The sequence below is a fragment of the Serpula lacrymans genome (genome assembly GCF_000218685.1).
Source record: "Serpula lacrymans var. lacrymans S7.9 unplaced genomic scaffold SERLAscaffold_3, whole genome shotgun sequence".
Classification (NCBI taxonomy): Eukaryota; Fungi; Basidiomycota; class Agaricomycetes; order Boletales; family Serpulaceae; genus Serpula; species Serpula lacrymans.
Genome location: NW_006763292.1, coordinates 1,585,564 through 1,605,559, shown reverse-complemented (window position 1 = coordinate 1,605,559; position 19,996 = coordinate 1,585,564). Strand labels below are relative to the sequence as shown.

The following is a 19,996-nucleotide window of genomic DNA, read 5'->3' as shown; positions in this document are numbered from 1 at the left end:
GCAGAGTCGTTGAGGTATTCTACTACTTCCAGGACGGACGCCCCGTCCTCGTTTGAGTATGATGAGTATGTCTCTGCTTTCCTCTCTTCTTGTCTTTTGGTCTCATCCTTGTCTGCAGTGAGTCTCCTTACCCCGAAGTGCGCGCAGCAGTGTCCAGTGTTGATGATCCTACCATGCCTGTTAATACTTTCCGGATGTAAGTTCGTCTTTTGTCGCGTCTTGGTTTCATCTGACTGACCATCATCAGGTGGGTTCTTGGGTTGTTCTATACCATCGTTATATCTGCCCTCAACCAACTCTTCTCCATGCGGTGTATGTTTATTTACTTCACACCTCTTAGTTCCTGACTGACTGACCATCCGAATAGACCCCTCTGTGATCATTTCAGGCATCGTCGCGCAGTTGACTGCTCTGCCTCTTGGCAAAGGCCTCGAGCGTATACTACCCACAACTCGTTTCCGCACTTTGGGCTTCACGTGGTCGCTCAACCCAGGGCCTTTCAACATCAAGGAACACGTGCTCATCACCGTCATGGCCAACGTCGTCGTCAGTGGCGCCTATGCCACAGATATCATCGCGACACAGCGCATCTTCTACAACCAGACCCTCAGCTTCTCTTACCAGATGTGCTTGGTTTTGTCAACGCAGATAATCGGGTTCTCTCTCGGTGGTCTCCTCCGCCAGTTCCTCGTGTATCCCAGCAGCATGATCTGGCCTGGTGCGCTCGTCAACTCTGCCTTGTTCAACACGCTCCACAAGACCTACGGTCAGGCTGAACGCAGGCATATCTCGCGGGAGAAGTTCTTCTGTCTTGCTTTGGGATGCAGCTTTGTGTGGTACTGGGTCCCGGGTTATCTCTGGACTGGATTGAGTGCATTCAACTGGGTTTGTTGGATTGCTCCGGACAATGTTGTCGTCAACACTTTGTTTGGAACTTCGACAGGACTTGGGATGGGAATCTTTACTTTCGACTGGTCGATGATCTCGTACATTGGCAGCCCATTGGTCACACCCGTAAGTTTTTTTTGCTAGTCGCTCCATGCTTCCTTGCTGATCGCTTGTTATATAGTGGTGGTCTGAGGCGAATACTGGTGCAGCCCTGGTTATCTGTTTCTGGATCATCGCACCCATTATCTATTGTGAGTATTTTTGTTCTTCCTTTTCGGCAGAAATGCTTACATTGCGATTAGATACCAATACGTTCTTCTCAAAGTTCATGCCCATGTCTACTTATCAATCCTTCGACAACACCGGCATGACCTATGATCCGTCGCAGATTGTCACGAACAGTGAATTCGATGAAAGCAAATATTTGGCATACTCTCCCGTATACATGTCTGCCACACTCGCTGTTGCTTACGGAGTGTCATTCGCTGCCTTTACTTCTGTCATTGTCCACACTTTCTGTAAGCTTACTGTGTTGATCTTTAGTATCACATACTGAGACTTTGATTCGCAGTGTGGTACCGCCGCGATATTGTTCGCAGGCTTCGGAGCTCTCTCAAAGACGAGAGAGACGTTCACGCCCGACTTATGCAAGCTTACCCAGAAGTCCCTCACTGGTGGTACGCGCTTCTGGGTGTTCTTTCCTTAATTTTGCTCTTCATCACAGTGGAGATCTTCCCCACGCAACTTCCTATTTGGGCGGTCATCATCGCTCTCCTTCTTGCTTCCCTCCTGTCGCTTCCCGTGGGCATGCTGCAGGCCATTACCAACCAGCAAATCGCCTTGCAAGTGATGCACGAGATGATCGGCGGTTACATGCTCCCCGGCAAGCCCGTCGCCAACATGATTTTTAAGTGCATTGCGTATATCGGTACCAACCAAGCCGTTGGGTTCTCCGGCGACCTTAAGCTGGGACACTACATGAAGATCCCCCCTCGCCTCATGTTCGCCGCACAAGTGGTCGCTGCTTTCTTGAGCAGTTTCGTTGTCACCCTCGTCCAGGATTGGATGTTCGCCAACATTGTCGATATTTGCCAGCCCACTCAACCCCAATTCTTCACCTGTCCATCCACCGGTACCTTCGCCACCGCTTCTCTCCTTTGGGGCGGCATTGGTCCCAAGCGGCTATTCAGCCCTGGGCAGATGTACAACCCACTCCTTTGGTTCTTCCTCGTCGGCGCCATTCTTCCCATCCCATTCTACTATCTCGCGCGCCGATACCCCCTTTCTTACTGGCGATACATCAATATTCCCGTCTTCTTCGCCGGCGTCGGCGCGTTGCCCCCCGCTACAGGCCTCAACTACTCATCTTGGGTCGTTGTCGGCTTTTTCTTCCAGTGGTTCATGCGTCGCTTCCACTTCCGCTGGTGGATGCGATACAACTACATCCTCTCGGCTGGGCTCGATGCCGGCGTCGCCCTCAGCCTTATCGTCATCTTCCTGTGTGTGCAGCTTCCAAAAGGCGGGATTACCCTTGACTGGTGGGGCAACACTGCTTGGCAAAACACCGCAGATGCACTTGGAACGCCGCTATACGTCTTGGCTCCTGGTCAGACTTTCGGACCTCCTCCCTCATGAAAAAAGAATGAATGTCTCGTATGTATATGTGTATGTATGATGCACTGTAGACTGATCTGTTTCCAATTTGATTCGCAACGAATATTCTAACTTCAGCAACGTTGATTTTTTTTTTGTTACGCCTTTGCTCTGACCCGCATCATTGGCCAATTGACCATCTTACGTTATCTCAAACTCATTGTAACCTTTTGATTTACCATTATTCTTTTCGGGTTTTTGCAGTTTTTCTTACCCATATAGCATTATCACATTTGTATGTATATTTTCATACCAATACAATCGTTATCACCATGATCTGAACGCGTGTACCGAGTTTGTCAAAGTCGTACCTACGCAAAAGGTAACATGCATTTGCAAAGCCATTCCTAAGTAACAGTAAACCACAATATTACATTCTAGCTAGGTACACTCCAAATTCTGACCTCTCTGCCCATCACACCCCAGATATCCTTACCATGTTCTCCAAAGACCATATCAGACACTTCTTCTCCCTCCTCGAAGCGCACAAGTTCCTCCCAAGTCTTGTGTGCAAACACGCGAATGCCCTGGCTGCCCGCCACACCCAGATACTGAGCGCTAAAGTCGTACACAACTTTGTTGACATTGAAGCCTTCACCCAAAGGGATGGAGTGAGTGGCCTTCATCTTTCGCAAGTCCCAGATCGCAACCGAGGATGAGCTGTCTGGCGCGAGGAGGTGGTAACCATTCTCCGAGAATGATATCGTGTTTACTGTGAACGGCGTGCCGTCAACTGGGCTAATATGAGCGGCCACTTGACCAGACCGAACATCGCATATCTGTATCTTGGATGCAGGTGTACCGAGGGCAAGGAGCGCACCATCAGGGTGAATGGCCAACGACGTGAAAGCTTCATCCGATGGAGCAGAACGATATATCTGAGTAAAGTTGGATAATTCGTGTAGTGAATATGTCTTGTCAAGCGAGGCGAACGCAACGACGGTCGAAGTTGGATGTACGGCCAAGCCTGTCAACTCCCCTTTGTGAGTCCGGACAGTAGCTTTTGGTATGTACTCGCTAGATGCTGAGTCAAGTGACCAGACCTTGGCTACCTTGTCGGCACCAGCTGAGAGGATAAGCGTGTTATCGCGTTCGCGTTCGCGCAAGGCAACGTGATTGATTTTTTTGGTATGACCTTTCAACGAAGCCAGCACTTTGTCCGTACTCCTGTCGTAGAGCTGAACAATTTTATCGTTGCCTCCAGTCAAGAATTGGGAGGGATTAACGTGGGATATGGCGAGGGAAGTAATACCGGCAGGCGAAGCGGAGTGCAATGAAGGGATGGTGCGAGTGGCAGTGAATGTCTTGACTTCAGAGGATGTAGCATAACCAGCCGGTGCTTTGCGTTTCTTGCGTGCAGCAGAAAGTGTTTGTTGCGTCTCGTCGATTTGATCCACGATTTCTTTTGGTAAACTTTCCTGTACTCCAACTTCATCGTCCATTTCAACATCTGCAAGGGAACCTGTAGGAGGAGCGATTCCTATGGTAGCGTGGACATTCGCAAGAGCTCTGAGAGAGGGCGTTCGAGAATAAGCAGAGAACATAAAAACGTAGACATTGTGCTTACTCTCGAGCAGCATCACGTTCTTTGATGAGACGCGCGACCACGCGGCTGGCGGCATCTTGAGCGTAGAGAGAATAGCTCAGCTCCTGCCGAGTATTGTTGTACTGCTGTCTTAAAGTGAAATTTTCCAAGACAACAGCATCCCATTCATTTCGTAGTGATTGAATGAGAGCCGGGATTGAAGAAAAGGTTGGAGGCCGTGGGGGTGCTGCTTTGGGATCTAAAACGCGAATGATTAGAAAATGGTGAAGGGGTTTAGTCAGAAGAAAAAAGGGGACGTACCAGATTTTATGGAGACCAGGTCTGCCTCTTCGAGTTTTTCTCCTGTGAAGGGGTCATTGCCATTTTCGTTGATATACTTCAAAATGAGACGGCGCTCGTAAAGCCGACCAGACTTCGAGGACACGACTGGGTCCTCTGGGATTTCACCAGAGATGGTACAGAAAAACATGCTTGACGATGGCGGAAACGACAAGCAGGGGCGTTGGGCGTTGGTGAGGCGGCGGTGAAAGCTGGAGTGAAAAGCAACGCTTGGTTCAACTCCGGTCACTTTTGTTGACCTTTGTTTGCTGTTCAGCACTCAATAATGTCAGACAAGAAACAGCAGCTCGTGCTCGCGATTATCGATTTCCTCCACCAATCCATCGACGATGGCACTGTGAAACAGGACGACAAAGAGAGCTTGGACATCGCAAGTCTGTGTTCTATCTTTTCTCTTTTATTTTACTTTCTTATCGTCTGAATCTTACATGCAGTTCAGTGCATTGGCGAAGCATTCGGGGTCGATCCTGTAGACGAGGAGCAGCGAGAACGTCTCAGCATAGAACCTGCAAAGCTTCAGTCCATATTCGATGTATTTTTGAAGACGAAAGTCAAAGTCGGATCTCAAGGCTTATCCCAATCCGCCTCAAAGCTTCCCTCTACAGATGACAAGGCTAAAGCAGAAAAACTTAAGCAGTCCGGCAACGCCCAGATGTCCAGTAAAAAATATGATCTGGCCATCGAAAATTATACACAGGCAATCGCGCTGGATTCTTTCAATCCTGTATACTTATCTAATAGAGCAGCAGCTTACGCTAGTAAAGGCGAACATGCTGCAGCAGTCGTCGATGCAGAAAGGGCAATCGAGGTAGAACCATCGTTTGTCAAAGCATATTCGCGTTTAGGGTGAGGGTCCTGTCATACTGCAGAGTCTTTACAATCGCTCATTAGTGCCTCTCACCTGTTAGGCATGCTCAGTACACTCTTGGCAACTATAGAGCTTCTGCCACCGCTTTTAGAAAAGGCCTCGAGCTTGATCCTTCTAACGGCAACTTGAAAACTGGCTTACAGAGTGCTGAGGAACGTATTATTCCCGATGATGACGACGACGGCCCCCCTCTTCTTGTCCCTGACGACAGTATTCCTCCCTCTTCAAGTCGTGGCACGGCACCTGCTTCAGAGCATGATCATGGTTTAGGTGGCATGGCAGATATGTTCAGGAACGTGGGAGGAGGCGGAATGCCTGATTTGGCTGGTCTGATGAATAACCCGATGATGATGCAGATGGCTCAACAAATGATGGCCAATGGCGGGATGGAAAGACTGATGTCTAATCCATCTGTTGCTAATATGGTAAGAGTCAGAGTCCTTATACACAAGCAACCCGTCATACTCATCGCAAGGTGGTTGTCAGATGAACCGCGTCCAATCGGGTGGTGGGATGCCGTCCATGGAGGAACTTATGGCCGATCCAACCCTGAGAAATATGTGGGTCCCTTTTCCACTATGATATTGCAGAGTTATTCTGACATGGTGTAGGGCCAGCCAATTTGGAACCGGCAGACAATGATGAAAGGTCTTTCTAGTCAATTCGCCCAACAAATTCGGATGGAGGATGACAGGAAGTATATGTACATAGTCGCTTTTTTCCCATCGGAAAATGGTTGTCAGATCCAACTGTCATTCCTTACTTTTTGGACATAATGAGGATTCGGACAATTCAAGTTGTAAACTCGTGGAGATGTTGTTTTCAGTGAGATCTATAGCTTGGCAATGTCGGAAAAATAAAACTACAATAATTGTGAAATAGCGCTAGAACATGTGCAGTATATTGAAGTAGATACAAGACAGGTAGAGATCTTAGGGAATGGGGGTGTAACAAAGTGACAATCATCACATGTATGACATTAGACACTTTACTCACTCATCAGTATATAGAATACACTATGGAATGTTTACCTTTATTTGTATTAACTGTAAAGTACCACATGTATTTTAGTATATATACCCTTGCAATAGATGAAGACTCCTCAGTGAATCCTTCTGTTGGGTACCATCAACTAACTAGCTCCTACCTTGAGTTTACCAACTCACCCTCTATCATCACAACTTCCTCTTGAGTTCCTTGTTGTGTGCACCAGAGTATAACAACTTTAGGGCATTGTCACACTAGGACTTGCTTTATCACACTCTCCTGCACACTAGTGTAAACCTGGGCCACAGGGTTTAAGTGGTACAGTAACAGGATGAGGCAGCAAATTGTGCAGTTGTCATGGCACAGCTTGTCAAAATTCAATCCAACCCCCCTGAACCAGTCAAGTGAAAATTTAACAAGAAAGTTGAGATTGTTGCTGACCCTGGAAGTTTTGACGGAGATATAGCAAGATTCACTGAATGGTGGATCAAATTACAAATCTGAAAAAAGGCAAATTGTGACTGCACCAACAAGGTACTACCTTGGGGCGCTGGAGCACAGCCACAGAGGCTACAACTCAAGGAATAATGGTACCTGTTACGCACGAAGTGCTTAACAAAGTCTGAGGGTTCGTTGAGGTTTGTAAAGAGACTTATCTGAAGACAAGTTCGAGAACGTAGTTCTGGGTGGAGGTTTTCCAACGGGAGTTGGTTTTCTTCTGAATAGAAGTCTGATCTTAGGAGTCTAGCTTTGTAAGCATAAACTGCGTAGAATCGTATTCGAGAATACTACTGCTGTTACATGGTATTTATAAGGGAAAGGAATCGGTGATAGGAGTTAGGTCCTATCTAGGGCAGGTCCGTCTGTTGAGGACTAAGTACTATAATAGGTACTGTGAATGCGAGAGGAACGGAAATGTACGTGAAGGAAATGAGTCATTGGTCCGATGGTATAACCGATGAGTAAAAAGAAATGAGTAGTCCTTAAATGTCCAATAGAGATCGTAACAGTACCTCTCATCAAGAGAGGGAGGTTGTCTTCACTAATGTGGTATACATATACACTAGGAGAGGACTTGCTGAGTCCTTCCCCATGTATTGCCCAAGTATATATACTATACTACAATACTGTAGAAACTAGGAATAGTCAGGACTACATTATAAAGTATCAGTTTAAGTAATAATGAGGGAGAAATGTAAATAAGACATACTCTCAGTTGTATACAGAACAACTGAGGGGATGGGATGAACAGGAAGATAATCTATATATGAGAATGAATTGATCACATGTAGTTGGAATATCTTCTTTATTGCAAACCTAAACCGTATGCTCCAACAAATACATGAGGTACTATATAGTTTGATAAATAAAGTTAAAAGTCTGATGTCTAGCATGTGACCAGTCTCATGTTGAGTCTAGACACTAGTCAGTGTTTACTTTTACTGTACTTCTACTAATGCATCACCTAAGGTAGGTGCTGAAAGTGTCAATCATAACACAAATGGGGATGCATTTGCTATTACAATACATAATTTTTGGATTTTTAACTTTCATTCTCCTTTTGACATTTGTTGTAATGACCAAAATTTTTATACTCTGGCATACAATAAAGACAAGCAGAGAGGGTGAATAGAGAAGTGGATAAACCCCTTATGATAGGACCAAGTTAGTTGTGAGTAAACAACAGGAGGACTTGCTGAGGAGTTTCCTTGATCTATATACTACTACAGACTATTTATATATGTGTACTACATAGTTAATGAAGGTGGTGGCTGATGATGTTATAGGGCATAGCCCTTGTGACCAGCTCCATCATGTGAGAGTGTTGTATCTAAAAATACAGAGAAACTGTGCAGCACAAGAAAGTGAAGACACAAGTTGGAGTTTTGAAAATAAAGGAAAGTGCAGCATGGCACAAGTATCCAAAAAAGAGAAATAAAGTTAAAGAGGGAACTGAATGTTACAATACACAATTTTTGGACCTCTAATTTTCATTCTCCTCTTTAACTTTCTTCTGTAGTTTTCACACACTGTGCCATGCAACACTTTCCATTTTGTTCAAACTCCACTTTCTTGCGCTGCGCTGTTTTTCTCTGTTCTTAGCTACAAAATCTCTCATGCAGTGGAGCTGGTCACACGGGCTGCGCCCTATGACATCATCAGCCACTGCTCCCATCAACTATATAGTACACATGTACAAACAACCTGTAGTAGTATATATACTCCAATAGATCAAGGAGACTCCTCAGCGAGTCCTCCTGTTGTTTACCCACAACTAACTCGGTCCTATCCTGAGGGTAACCACTCCCCTCACTACTTTTATAGCTTTGTCTGAGTTGTGCGCCAGAGTAACAAACTCTTGGTTGTTGCATTGAAAGTTAGAAGTCTGAAAATTGTGTATCATAATACTACCCCCCTCCTAAGGCTTGGCTTCCAGGTGAGACCAAGTTCCAGAGGTAGTTGTTGAATTTTCAGGCATTGGTTGAAAAAGGGAATTGGAAAGGTTTGAATCTATGCCTCTAAATTTCCTAGAAGCCGAGGGATTCTTAAAATAAAATTTGCAAATAGTGTTGCGGAACTTGTTCAGATGGGCTTCTGGTTCCCACATCCTATCCCCGCCTCCATAGCCCTTCCAGAGGACTAGGAATTCTAATTTTCCACACTTCAAGCATACATCCATCACCCATTTGACTTCAAACTCTTCTTCACCTTCCTGGGTGACTACAACTGGTCCAGGCAGTGGCCCTTTGTAGACATCAGGAAAAACCATTTTTCTATATAGCTGGGTATGTTTCTATAGCTGCTATGATAGCTATTAAATTCCTATTATAGCCAATAAATCTCTATGTGAAGCCTTATAGTTACTATATCAGCTATATCAGCTATACCAGCTCATTTATGTCTATGGAAACCTTTTTCTGATACTAATTATAGTTTTTTTATATTTTTATGATAGAATTAATATTCACCAAATAGTTTGGTATGCATATAAACTAGCCCAGTTATTTAATAGAAATCTATTACAAACATCCAAAGCATTCTCTGTACCCCAGTGAGCAGGCACTTGATCTTTTTCAAACAAAGGCAACAAGTGGCAGCCTTGTCGTATACTGCTCAATGGTACTATGGAAGCTGGTGGAGTACCATCAGCTCTAAGTGCAAGTTTTGTAATCACATACATCATATGTGCTGGATCTGCACTACCTTTCAACTTGGTGTGCCATTCAATGTACGCCAATGGAATTTTGGGCCAATATTTTGGTAAACCAACAGAACCACCATGAAAAATGGCAGGGAGCTTGAGTATTACTTTAACTCTTGCAACATGTGTACCTATGTCATGAAACATTAATTCACAACTTGAAACTGATCATGAAATTAGAGAAGAATATTACCAGCAACACCTGTTGATTCTGCTTTTAACGAGTCTAATACGATAAATATTATCAAACTGTGGAGCAATTTTTTTGCTAGTGAATATGTCAAGTGAATCAAATGGGAGATTTGCAATATTGACTTGATTTTTGAACATATAACCTGGCTAACCATGCATTAGGCAATTCAGAAACTCCTTGATATCACATATAAAGCCATGACATTGGTGATTTTGTTAAATTGATTGAAGGGGTTGTTGTGGAAGAGGAGGTACTTTGGCTATTTTAATACCTAAGCCAGATGGATTCTGGAGAATATCTTGCTGACATAGAACTGGTCTATTTTGTAAAGACAATTGATAGCATTCAAACCACGCAGTTTTTTCTTGCCTTGTTAGCCAGGTGGTCTTTTGTGGACGCTCATTCCTATGATTTGATGCTCTCCATGCATCCTTGGCCATGTCTATGTGGAAATGTTCAAATATTTCTGTGTTGTAGTTATTTGTAGCCCCAAACTGGTGAATAGAGTCGACATAGTGCAGTAAAGAGTTTAGGAATATTCAAATTTTCTCTAACACCCAGAGTGACAAAAATTGCTCTGTTTTGATGAAATGTTTTGAGAGCATTTGATAGATATCCAAGGGTTGTATTGCTGTGTGTGGGGTACTGAGCGATGTAAATGAAGTCCAAGAGTGCTCCATCGTCACTCTCTGACAGCCCACCTTCTGTCACCATGCATCAAGACCTAACAACATCATCCCCAGCCCACTCTGGTGAAGAGGTATGTTGGCTTTCCCCTCTTAATGCAGATGTTACTGACCACTGTTTCTCCACAGCAAACTCAAGCTGACAAGTCCAAATTGCAGACCAATCAATCTCTGCAATGAACTCTGACAGTGATACACTCACAAAGACGCCAACCATATCAACACCCATATGCTGCAGCAGCTCCTACTCCTACTCTTGCACGTTGATCTTGTTGATCTCAATCTCCTGCACGTCAACAACCTGCTCCTGCCCTCATAGCATGACTTGCAGCTGCACATGAAGACTCCTCAATGTTCAACTCAGGAGAGTGGGCGCACTCTGTTAACTCCCTGTTGACCTCTGTTACGTCCACCAATGACTACCTGGACGAGTCTTTGGCTTCTATTGTGGCGCGCTGTTGGCACATAACCAGTAAAGACATAGGTGTCAACTTTTTGCTGATGATCAGCTACATCCAGCTCGTTGCCAAGTCCCAAAGGTAAGTGAAAATTGTTACATATAATTATCATTTCTTTCTGATGTTTGTATGCTAGTCTTTGCTCTCAGCAAGGTATCTCCCTTGCAAACCTTTAGAGTGATCTCCCTCAGCCCAAGCCGTCTAAAAAACAGTTTGAGCAATGGCATGCTATGAGCTGCAAGTTTGCAGCCATAGCAGCCAGTGGTAAGAATGCCTTTGTCCGTATTAAACATACTTACAGATCTATGTAGGATCTATCTATGCTCTCATTTTGGTTGCAGGCTTAAATTTATGGGCTCAACTTGGTGAAATGGATGGAACAACACCATAGGAGATAGCCAATGTCTTGAGGTGGCCAGTTGAATGTAATTGTACTATTTCTTACTGTGTGTATGCTAACTAAACAATGTCATGCAGCTACTGTTAGTGGACAGCTGGTGATTAGTAGAATCATCCCAACTATTTCTACCTTACGCTAAAATCTGCCGCTGAACATAAACTGCATGTTTGCACCTGGCGTACTTGGTTATTATGGCCTTCCTGCTAATATTGATTGCACAAATTTTGAGGCTTCTGATCAAAATTTTAAGGCTAACCAATTCCAGTACATTATAATCACTTGATTTCAACAGTTTCCAAAATTTTTGTGGTTTTTGTAGTACTTTCCAACTCTTGGATCGTTGTCTAGATTGTTGGGGAGTCTGTATGCACACTATAGACATAGCTCATGTACCCATATATTATCATGGTCAGGCTATCTTAGGTGTAGGCACAACATCTTCAGTACGCTTCCTGACTCCCTTATCCGATCTTGATGACATCCTGCCTCATTCTCAACCACCATCACCATTATTACCACCAATTGTCCTCCCTGAAATGTATGTGGTTAGCATGACATTCCAGAATATGGCTGAAGGCAATCGCCAATACCCTGCACCACGGGATCCTGGCGCTAACTATGAGTGGACCGAATCAGGAAGAGAAAGGGCTAGTTGAGCCATCAAGGTCACAGATGTGGAGGACCTGACGGCCAAGGTATGTCATTATCATGTATGTAGTGTACACAATCTCAATGCTAAATACTTGTTCTTAGTTACAGAAACATTATGATGGGGGTGTTCATACAGGCCCCTCAGCATACACTTACATATACCATCCTCAATAGTTCCCTCCATCCCTCTTCTCTTGAAAAATAGTGATGATTCACTCATGTTAACAGTGTTTTTATGAGCCATGGAGAATGTTTCTCTCAAGGATAAGTGTGTAAAACTTGATCCCAACTACCTTTATCACCTTTACAACCCACTTTAACATCAGGAAAAACACTTTGGCTATACAGACTATAATAGTACTATAGTTGCAAATATAATTGTTATAGTGATCATAGCTGCAATAGAAACCCCAACATCTATTCAGGAACAATGTGCTCTTATAGTACTCTTATAGTTGGCTATAGCCTCTTATAGCACTTATAGCACATGGCTGACTATATGAGCTATAAGAGAGCTTGTGGCTGATGGAAAAAAATAATCACACACACAAGGTTTGAACTCTCAACCTGTTGGTCCGCTTTTTTGATGACCAATCAATCTACAGCCACATACCACACAGTTATCCTCTACACCATAGGGGCTTACAAAATGTACTATACATGTGTAATATATTGACCTTTTATGGACTTCTCATTTTATTTTACACATTGTCACAACTTATACTTGGATAAAGCATTACTATAAATATGTACTATGGTCTTAACACCTATATAGGCTATTAGGGCTATAAGAGCCATAATAATGCCTTGGCTAGCTAGATTATATATGTGTGCTGAATTTTATAAATAGTATTGCCTCTGCTATAGTACTATAAAAGCTATAGTAGCATCTATAGTAATGCCTCTACTATATAGTACTATCAGAGCTATTATAGCATATATAATATTGCATCTGCTATATAGTACTATTAGAGCTATAATAGCATAAATAGTATTGCCTCTGCTATATAGCCAAATTGTTTTTCCTGATGAAGACAATCTTAGCCTCAATAATGACCCCTTCCTCAAGTTTTCCATACAGCTTTACCTGAAAGAGACAAACTTGTCTGAAGATTGCTACAATAGCACACACACATTGAGCATATGGTGAATGTAACAACCAAGAGTTAGTTACTCTAGCGCACAACTAGAACCAACTATAGAGATGATGATGAGGGAGTGGTTACCCTTTAGACTTCAACAAGTTAGTTGTGAGGATACAACAGGAGGACTCGCTGAGGAGTCTCCTTGATCTATTGGGGTATATATACTACTACAGGTTTGTTTGTACATATGTACTATACAGTTGATGAAGGCAGTGGCTGATGATGTTGTGGGCACAGCCTGTGTGACCAGCTCCACTGTGTGATACTTGTAGCTAAAATAAGAAGGAAGGCAGCGCAGCACAAGAAAGAGGAGTTTGAACAAAAAGGAAAGTGCCGCATGGCACAGGGTGTGAAAACTACAGTATAAAGTCAAAGAGGAGAATGAAAATTAAAGGTCTAAAAATTGTGTATCGTAACACTACCCCCCTCTTAAGGCTTGACTTCCAGGTGGGACCAAATACCGGCCCTTTGTAGGGTTTCACACGGCTAACATTGACCGTGGGCACTACCCTCATTTGTTTTGGGAGTTCCAGCTCCACCGCATTGGGTTTGACTTCCTTAATCTGGTAAGGCCAAATCCACTTTTCTGTCAGTTTTCTAGACTGCCAATGTTTCAATTCTGAGTGGTCGGTGTCTAATCAGACCAGGTCGCCGACCTTGTAGTCAGGGGCCTTAGAGTGTCTACGCTCTGCCCTGTCTTTCATCTGCTCTGCAGTATTAAATAGTGCCTTGTGTGTTTCGTCCAAGGCAGACTTCATGTCTTTGACCATGTTCTCAGCAGCCTCATTCTTGCTTTTGCCAGGTTCTACACCCATTTGGGGAGGTATGATCTCGTTACCTCAAATGGTGCCTTCCCTGTAGCCAACAACTGTTTAATATTATAAGAGAACTGGGCTATCTTTAGCCACTTGGCCCAATCTGTCTGTCTATCATTGATAAATATACGGAGGTATTGCTTCAATTCCTGATTGAGCCTCTCTGTTTGTCCATTGGTCTGTGGATGGAACACCGTTGATAGTTAAAATTTGATGCCCAGCATTCGGCATAATTCTTTCGTAAATTTGCTAGCAAATTGTGGTCCTCTATTGGAGATAACTGTTTCTGGTAGTCCATGGATAGACCATACAAAATCTTTAAAAAAATCTGCCGTACCAGCGGCGGTAATAGTTTTGTTGGTGGGAATAAATACCATTTTTTTGGAGAAGCAATCTACTACCACCATTACTGAATCATACCCGTTTGACTCAGGTAGATCCGTTGTAAAGTTGACCAATATATCTTGCCAGGGACCAGCTGGTATCGAATTTGGCATCAGTTTACCGGCTGGCGGTTGATGTGAGTTCTTTGCCATGGCACATCTTAGACAGGATTTTACGTATTCCTGTATGTCTTTGACCATGCCAGGCCACATGTAGTTTCTGGAGATCAACTCCATTGTTCGTTGCCATCTAGAGTGCCCAGCCACCAGAGTGTTGTGATGTCTATCTATTGCCTTGATCCTTGCGGATTCAGGCACATAGATTTTGTCTTTAAAACGGAAGAGCCCGTCTTCCCATGAATAGTTCCCATTGCCATCAAGGCGCACCTTCTCTTCTGAGGAGATGTCTTTCTTGAAGACTTCCAGAAGATCGGAATCCTGCCCGATTCTAACATTGGCAATCCTTGATTGGTCTATCAGGGTGACACTTTTGTTGTCATCTTCTATGCCGTTGGCATGATCCTCTCTTCTGGACAAAGTGTCCACTTTCCCCATCGAAGTTCCAGGCTTATAAATGAATCTATAATTAAACCTAGACAAGTACACCGCGTAGCGGGCCTGTCTCCAGTTCAAGTCTTGGGCCGTCATAAAATACTCCAGATTTATATGATCGGTCAAAATTTCGAATTGGTGCCTAGCACTTTCTAAGTAGTGCCGCCAATGCTCTAAAGCTCTAATGATGGCCAGCATCTCCTTATCATAAATTTGATAGTTGCGCTCTGTAGGCAACAAACTATGCGATAAATAGGCACAAGGCCTCCAAAGATCGTCAGGGCATTTAATTGATAGAACAGCCCCGATAGCAAAATCAGAAGAGTTGGTTTCTAGCCGGAACTCTTTGTCTAATTCTGGAAATGCTAATATGGGTGCCGTTGTAAATGCCTGTTTAAGCTTATCAAAAGCTTCTTATTCTTTGGCGCCTCAGTGCCAAACAATGTCTTTTTTTGTGAGATTGTTCAACGGTCTCGTTATCTTTGCAAAGTTTTCGACAAATCTTTGGTAGAAATTGCCTAAGCCAAGGAAGGCTTTAACTCCTTTGACACGAGTAGGCTCTGGCCAATCCAATATAGCTTGAACTTTCTCAGGGTCCATCCTGATTCTGTTCTGGCCAATTATCATACCGAGGAAGTCTACTTCCTTCACTTTAAAATTACATTTTTTGGGTTTGACGAATAGGTCCCGTTCCTGTCAGCGGTAAAGGACTTCTTGCACAATCCTGTCATGCTCAGCCTCATCGTCCAACTTCGTGAATATCAATAATTTGACAATGTAAATGACGACACAGTTTTCCATATCCGCAAAGATCTCGTTCATCATGCTCTGGAAGGTTGCCGGTGAATTAGTCAACCCAAAGAACATGACGAGGGGCTCGAAAGATCTTTGGTGGCATGTGAATGCGGCCTTCCAAGCATCTTCTTCTTTGACTCGTATGTTATTGTACCCCCATCTAAGATCCATTTTCATCAAGATCTTGGCATCAGCCAATTTGTCTACTAGCTGACTGATCAAAGGCAGCGGATACGCGTTTTTAACCGTGTACTCATTTAAGTAATGATAGTCCATAATCATACACTTCTTACCATCTTTTTTAGGAATGAAGAACACCGGGGATGTTATAGGGCTTTTGGAAGGTCTGATGTAACCCTTCCTAAGCTGTTCATCTATGAAACTTGATACCTCATCTCTTTCTGGAGCAGAGAGTGGTATCATGTGTCCTTTTCTCGGTTTGAAGGTGTCCTTCAAATCTATAGCATGGTCCCAAGGCTTAGCCTCTGGGAAGCGCTCTGACTTATGTTTTGAAAAGACTTTCCAGAAGTCATGGTATTCGTGAGGTACCAGCCGCTTAATCTCTTCCTCGGGTTTTACCTCATCATTGTCATTGTCAATCTTTTCTAAAGATCTGAGCTCATCAATGTGACCAGCGTTTATCTTTTCAAGATGCTCAGTTTGACGGACTCGACTCGGTTTACCCAAGTTTTCACACTCCTGAGGACAACGTGACAATGTGACAACCCCTGTCTGCCAGTTGATCTCAGGGTTGTGTTTAAATAGCCAGGTCCAGCCCAAGATTGAATTGATCTTCCCTAGTTGGGTAGCTTCGGCGGTAACTTGTTCTCTGTGTCATTGGTACTCGATAACAAAAGAACATTTGTGCGTGATGCAGCCACCCGCATTAAGCATACCATCAACATTATAGACGGGAATAGATACATCTAATTTTACAAAAGGGAGTCTAATTTGCTCTGCCCAGACCTGATCTATGAAGATGCCGTTAGCGCCTGAATTAAGCAGTGCACTGGTTGGGTGTACTGTGCCCTGGGCAAGGTTTTCCACACCAATGTCTAAATGGATCTCCTTTTGGAATAAATATATGTGCATCAACACATGCCTTGGGATTTCGGGGAAGGGTGGCTCCAAAGAAGAAAAAGGATTATCAAAAGAAACACATTTATCTACTTTAAGCTTTTCTATATTTTGATTTTTATTTTTACCAGAATCAAGCACCCTAGTGTTTGTCTTGCCGGGGCCACACTCCAAAGGAGACGCTGGTACAGCAGTGGTTTTATAAGTATTTTCAGCACCAACTCTTTCATTATCCTGACCCACTGAATCAGCGCTCAAAGCAGCTATATTGCCAGGAAGGTCCAAGACAAATCCACAGTCACAATGCTTCATACAGGTACATACTTCAGATAACAAGTAAAAAAAGAAATCTATTTACAAATTGTGAGCCACCCCCTTCTTTCCGTTATTGCTCGTGCAACACCCCGGAGCAGGGGCCACCTTGTTGTGGTTTACTTCATTGTTCATAGGAGCGAAGGCACCCAAGTGACCTAAGCTCCGAACTCTGTTCCCTGAGCTTTCATTTCATTGACCTGTTGGTTGTAAAAGAAAGCTTGGATCTCGTCATATGAATGACCAGCCAGAGTATTGAGCCGGTTGTCCGGTTTTTCTGTTTCTAATTGGTGTGCCTGGCACCCTTGGTTATTTTTTTGTTGGGCAGCCTGCGCCCCGTTTCTGCAATCTTAGGACATGTGTCCCTCTTGGCCGCAATTGTAGCAGCTCCCTTTGAATCTACGCATCTGTCCGCCCTGGACCGCACCGATATCCATAGGGGCTCCCTGCCCTGGTTGTAGCCCAAATGGCTTGAACCCGTGAGAATGATTATGTTGGTTTGATGACCTAGGGCGCCTCTGGGAAAAGTTATTTTTGGTGGTGGACCCTCCACCTTGGTGCATAGCGTAGAGCTCCATGGCTCTACCGACTCGTCATACTTCCTCAGCCGCTAGGGCCAAGTTCTCGTTTCTGGTATCCTGCAGATAGATCTGTTCTGCAATGCGGGGGTTCACATTACATTCCAGCAGTTCTACTGCATGTTCATTACCAAGCCCTCCTTGGATGGAGAGGGCCAGGAACCGGGTAACATAATCATCCGTCCTCATGTTTCCTTGTTTGAAGGAACAGATGATTTGGCAAGCCCAGTCACGCTCCGCCTGTGGTTTGTAATATTTTTTGATCTCTACTTTGAGATCGTCCCAGGTAGGCCACACACCCGTGGTGTAGCACTCCTGTAATCTTACTTGGGCATATGGACCCGCCACAGGTCCTTTTAGTCGAGATAGCACTGCTGTTGCTACCTCAAAATTGTCGGCAAATGCCTCCCAGTTTGCTTTGATCCAAATCTGGAGCTTGATCCACCATTCGGCAAATCACGCTCAGTCTCCCTTGAAGGCGCCAGGGTCAGCGAAAACTTCTATTTTCTTATTGAACTTTTTCTCCACTGAGGGGGTTGCCGCATGGGGGTTTGCCTGTAGCTGAGTTGCGTAGTCAACACCAAAATCTGTGCACGCATGTTGTGCAACAGAGTGTTGATGTTGGGTTGGTTTTGCGACGACATGTCAACTTGTTCTCTTTGTAAAGTAAAAAAAAGGTAACTGGGAGTCCCTGCTTGCTATCTGCGGATTTACCTCTTCCCAGCTGAGTATTGGATCTCAATCTCCGACTACCCACACTATAGTATTTAAAAATGTATATAAAAGTTATAGTATTAAACCCTGGTCCAAACAGTTGTCAGGGGGTGGCCCGCTTGTTAAGCTGTCAACCCTTCTCCAGACTGGCGGAGGCAAGTGCCCGGCCTGGTCAGAGGTATTCGAAGAAGAAGTTTGTATATAAATTCTAATCAACAGTGGTTCCACACCAACTGCTGAGCTAAAGTACTCCCCTTAACACTGGGGGCTGTGTATCAAAATTATTGTCTCTTCTCCCAAAGCACTACAAGGCCGTTGCCAGGAGCGCACCTATCTGCTATGCGGGATATTCCCAAACAATAATATTATCCCCTTAACCCTGGGGTCCGGGTTTGCACAACGTGTGAGAGAGTAGTAAAGAGCAAGTCCTAATGTAACAACCAAGAGTTACTTACTCTGGTGCACAATTAGAACCAACTATAGAGATAATGATGAGGGAGTGGTTACCCCTTAGGTTTCAACATGTTAGTTGTGAAGATACAACGAGAGGACTCACTGAGGAGTCTCCTTGATCTATTGGGGTATATATACTACTACAGGTTTGTTTGTACATATGTACTATACAGTTGATGAAGGCAGTGGCTGATGATGTTGTGGGCACAGCCTGTGTGACCAGCTCCACTGTGTGATACTTGTAGCTAAAATAAGAAGGAAGGCAGCGCAGCACGAGAAAGAGGAGTTTGAACAAAAAGGAAAGTGCCGCATGGCACAGGGTGTGAAAACTACAGTATAAAGTTAAAGAGGAGAATGAAAATTAAAGGTCTAAAAATTGTGTATCGTAACAGTGAACTACATCCAGAACATGCACACAAGGTCCTATCATACTACCAAGTACAACAATCTGTATCTGAACTAAGTGGTGTCCAATCTGTTGTTCATAATATGTGCATAGGCACATGTCTTGTGTATATAGGGGTATATACTAACCTTGATGAATGTCCAATCTGCTACTAACCAAGATATGATCAAGGCAAGTTAAGGCTGAGTGGAGGGACAAAAGAGGTAGCAGGACAGACCTTCCCTACCATACCCATTGGACCACAGCTTTGAACCCTCTGGTTTCATCCTGATAGGGCTGAATGGATGAAATACTGTGATAGATGGGCACAGAAGATTTTTGATCAGTTTGACAAGAATCAGGGATATCCGGATGCATGGGATGTAGGTACTGGCCAGAATGACCTTCATGCTGTGAAAGATGGTTGAATTAAAGCAGGTGACCCCATATTAATGCTTTTGATGGATGGGGCACAACTTTTCCAAAATAAGATGTCAGATTGCTGGATGTATATATGGGTTTTATATTTGATCTATCCCTGGACAACCATTATAAGAAGGAATATGTTCTACCTGGTGGTTATATCCCTTGACCAAATAAGCCTTAAGTTATTGAGTCTTACCTATTTCCAGGACTGCATCACATCTCAGTCCTACAGAGAGAAGGACTCAAGATACGGCCTTAATAACAAAGTATTCACACCCCATCTATTTGTTTTAACAGCTACAGCCGATGGTCCAGGAATAGTATATTTGAGCTCACTTGTAGGATACCACAGACATTATGGATGCCACATTGACTGTGGGTTTGTAGGTCAATGCAAGCCTAATATATTGCATTATTATCCAGCACTACTCAAACCTATTGATTATAATGTTCAAGGCTGCAACCATGAAGATGTTGATGTTCACCAATT

The 19,996-nt window shown here is 43.8% G+C and overlaps 4 protein-coding genes across 4 annotated transcripts; 3 read left to right on the top strand and 1 right to left on the bottom strand.

Annotated features, from left to right (window-relative positions):
* Positions 1-5: 5 nt before the first annotated feature.
* SERLADRAFT_359788 (uncharacterized protein) lies at positions 6-3,955 on the top strand (the record flags this gene model as incomplete). The annotated part of the gene is made up of 7 exons (XM_007314547.1): positions 6-65; positions 119-200; positions 248-312; positions 368-1,014; positions 1,070-1,139; positions 1,191-1,406; positions 1,460-3,955. The coding sequence occupies 7 exons, from the start codon at positions 59-61 to the stop codon at positions 2,521-2,523; spliced, it is 2,151 nt and encodes a 716-aa protein (XP_007314609.1).
* Positions 3,956-4,670: 715 nt separating this feature from the next.
* On the top strand, positions 4,671-6,100 carry SERLADRAFT_380016 (uncharacterized protein; the record flags this gene model as incomplete). Its single annotated transcript, XM_007314546.1, has 5 exons — positions 4,671-4,800; positions 4,861-5,272; positions 5,335-5,719; positions 5,781-5,854; positions 5,906-6,100. Coding segments are annotated over 2 exons (487 nt in total), but the record flags the coding sequence as incomplete, so codon positions are not given.
* A 4,613-nt stretch (positions 6,101-10,713) lies between these two features.
* SERLADRAFT_434324 (uncharacterized protein) lies at positions 10,714-11,876 on the top strand (the record flags this gene model as incomplete). Its single annotated transcript, XM_007314545.1, has 4 exons — positions 10,714-10,819; positions 10,872-10,901; positions 10,957-10,973; positions 11,634-11,876. 4 exons carry the CDS (start codon positions 10,714-10,716, stop codon positions 11,874-11,876), a joined length of 396 nt encoding a protein of 131 aa, XP_007314607.1.
* Positions 11,877-13,385: 1,509 nt separating this feature from the next.
* SERLADRAFT_434323 (uncharacterized protein) lies at positions 13,386-13,831 on the bottom strand (the record flags this gene model as incomplete). The annotated part of the gene is made up of 3 exons (XM_007314544.1): positions 13,386-13,412; positions 13,478-13,618; positions 13,673-13,831. 3 exons carry the CDS (start codon positions 13,829-13,831, stop codon positions 13,386-13,388), a joined length of 327 nt encoding a protein of 108 aa, XP_007314606.1.
* Between the last annotated feature and the right edge of the window lie 6,165 nt (positions 13,832-19,996).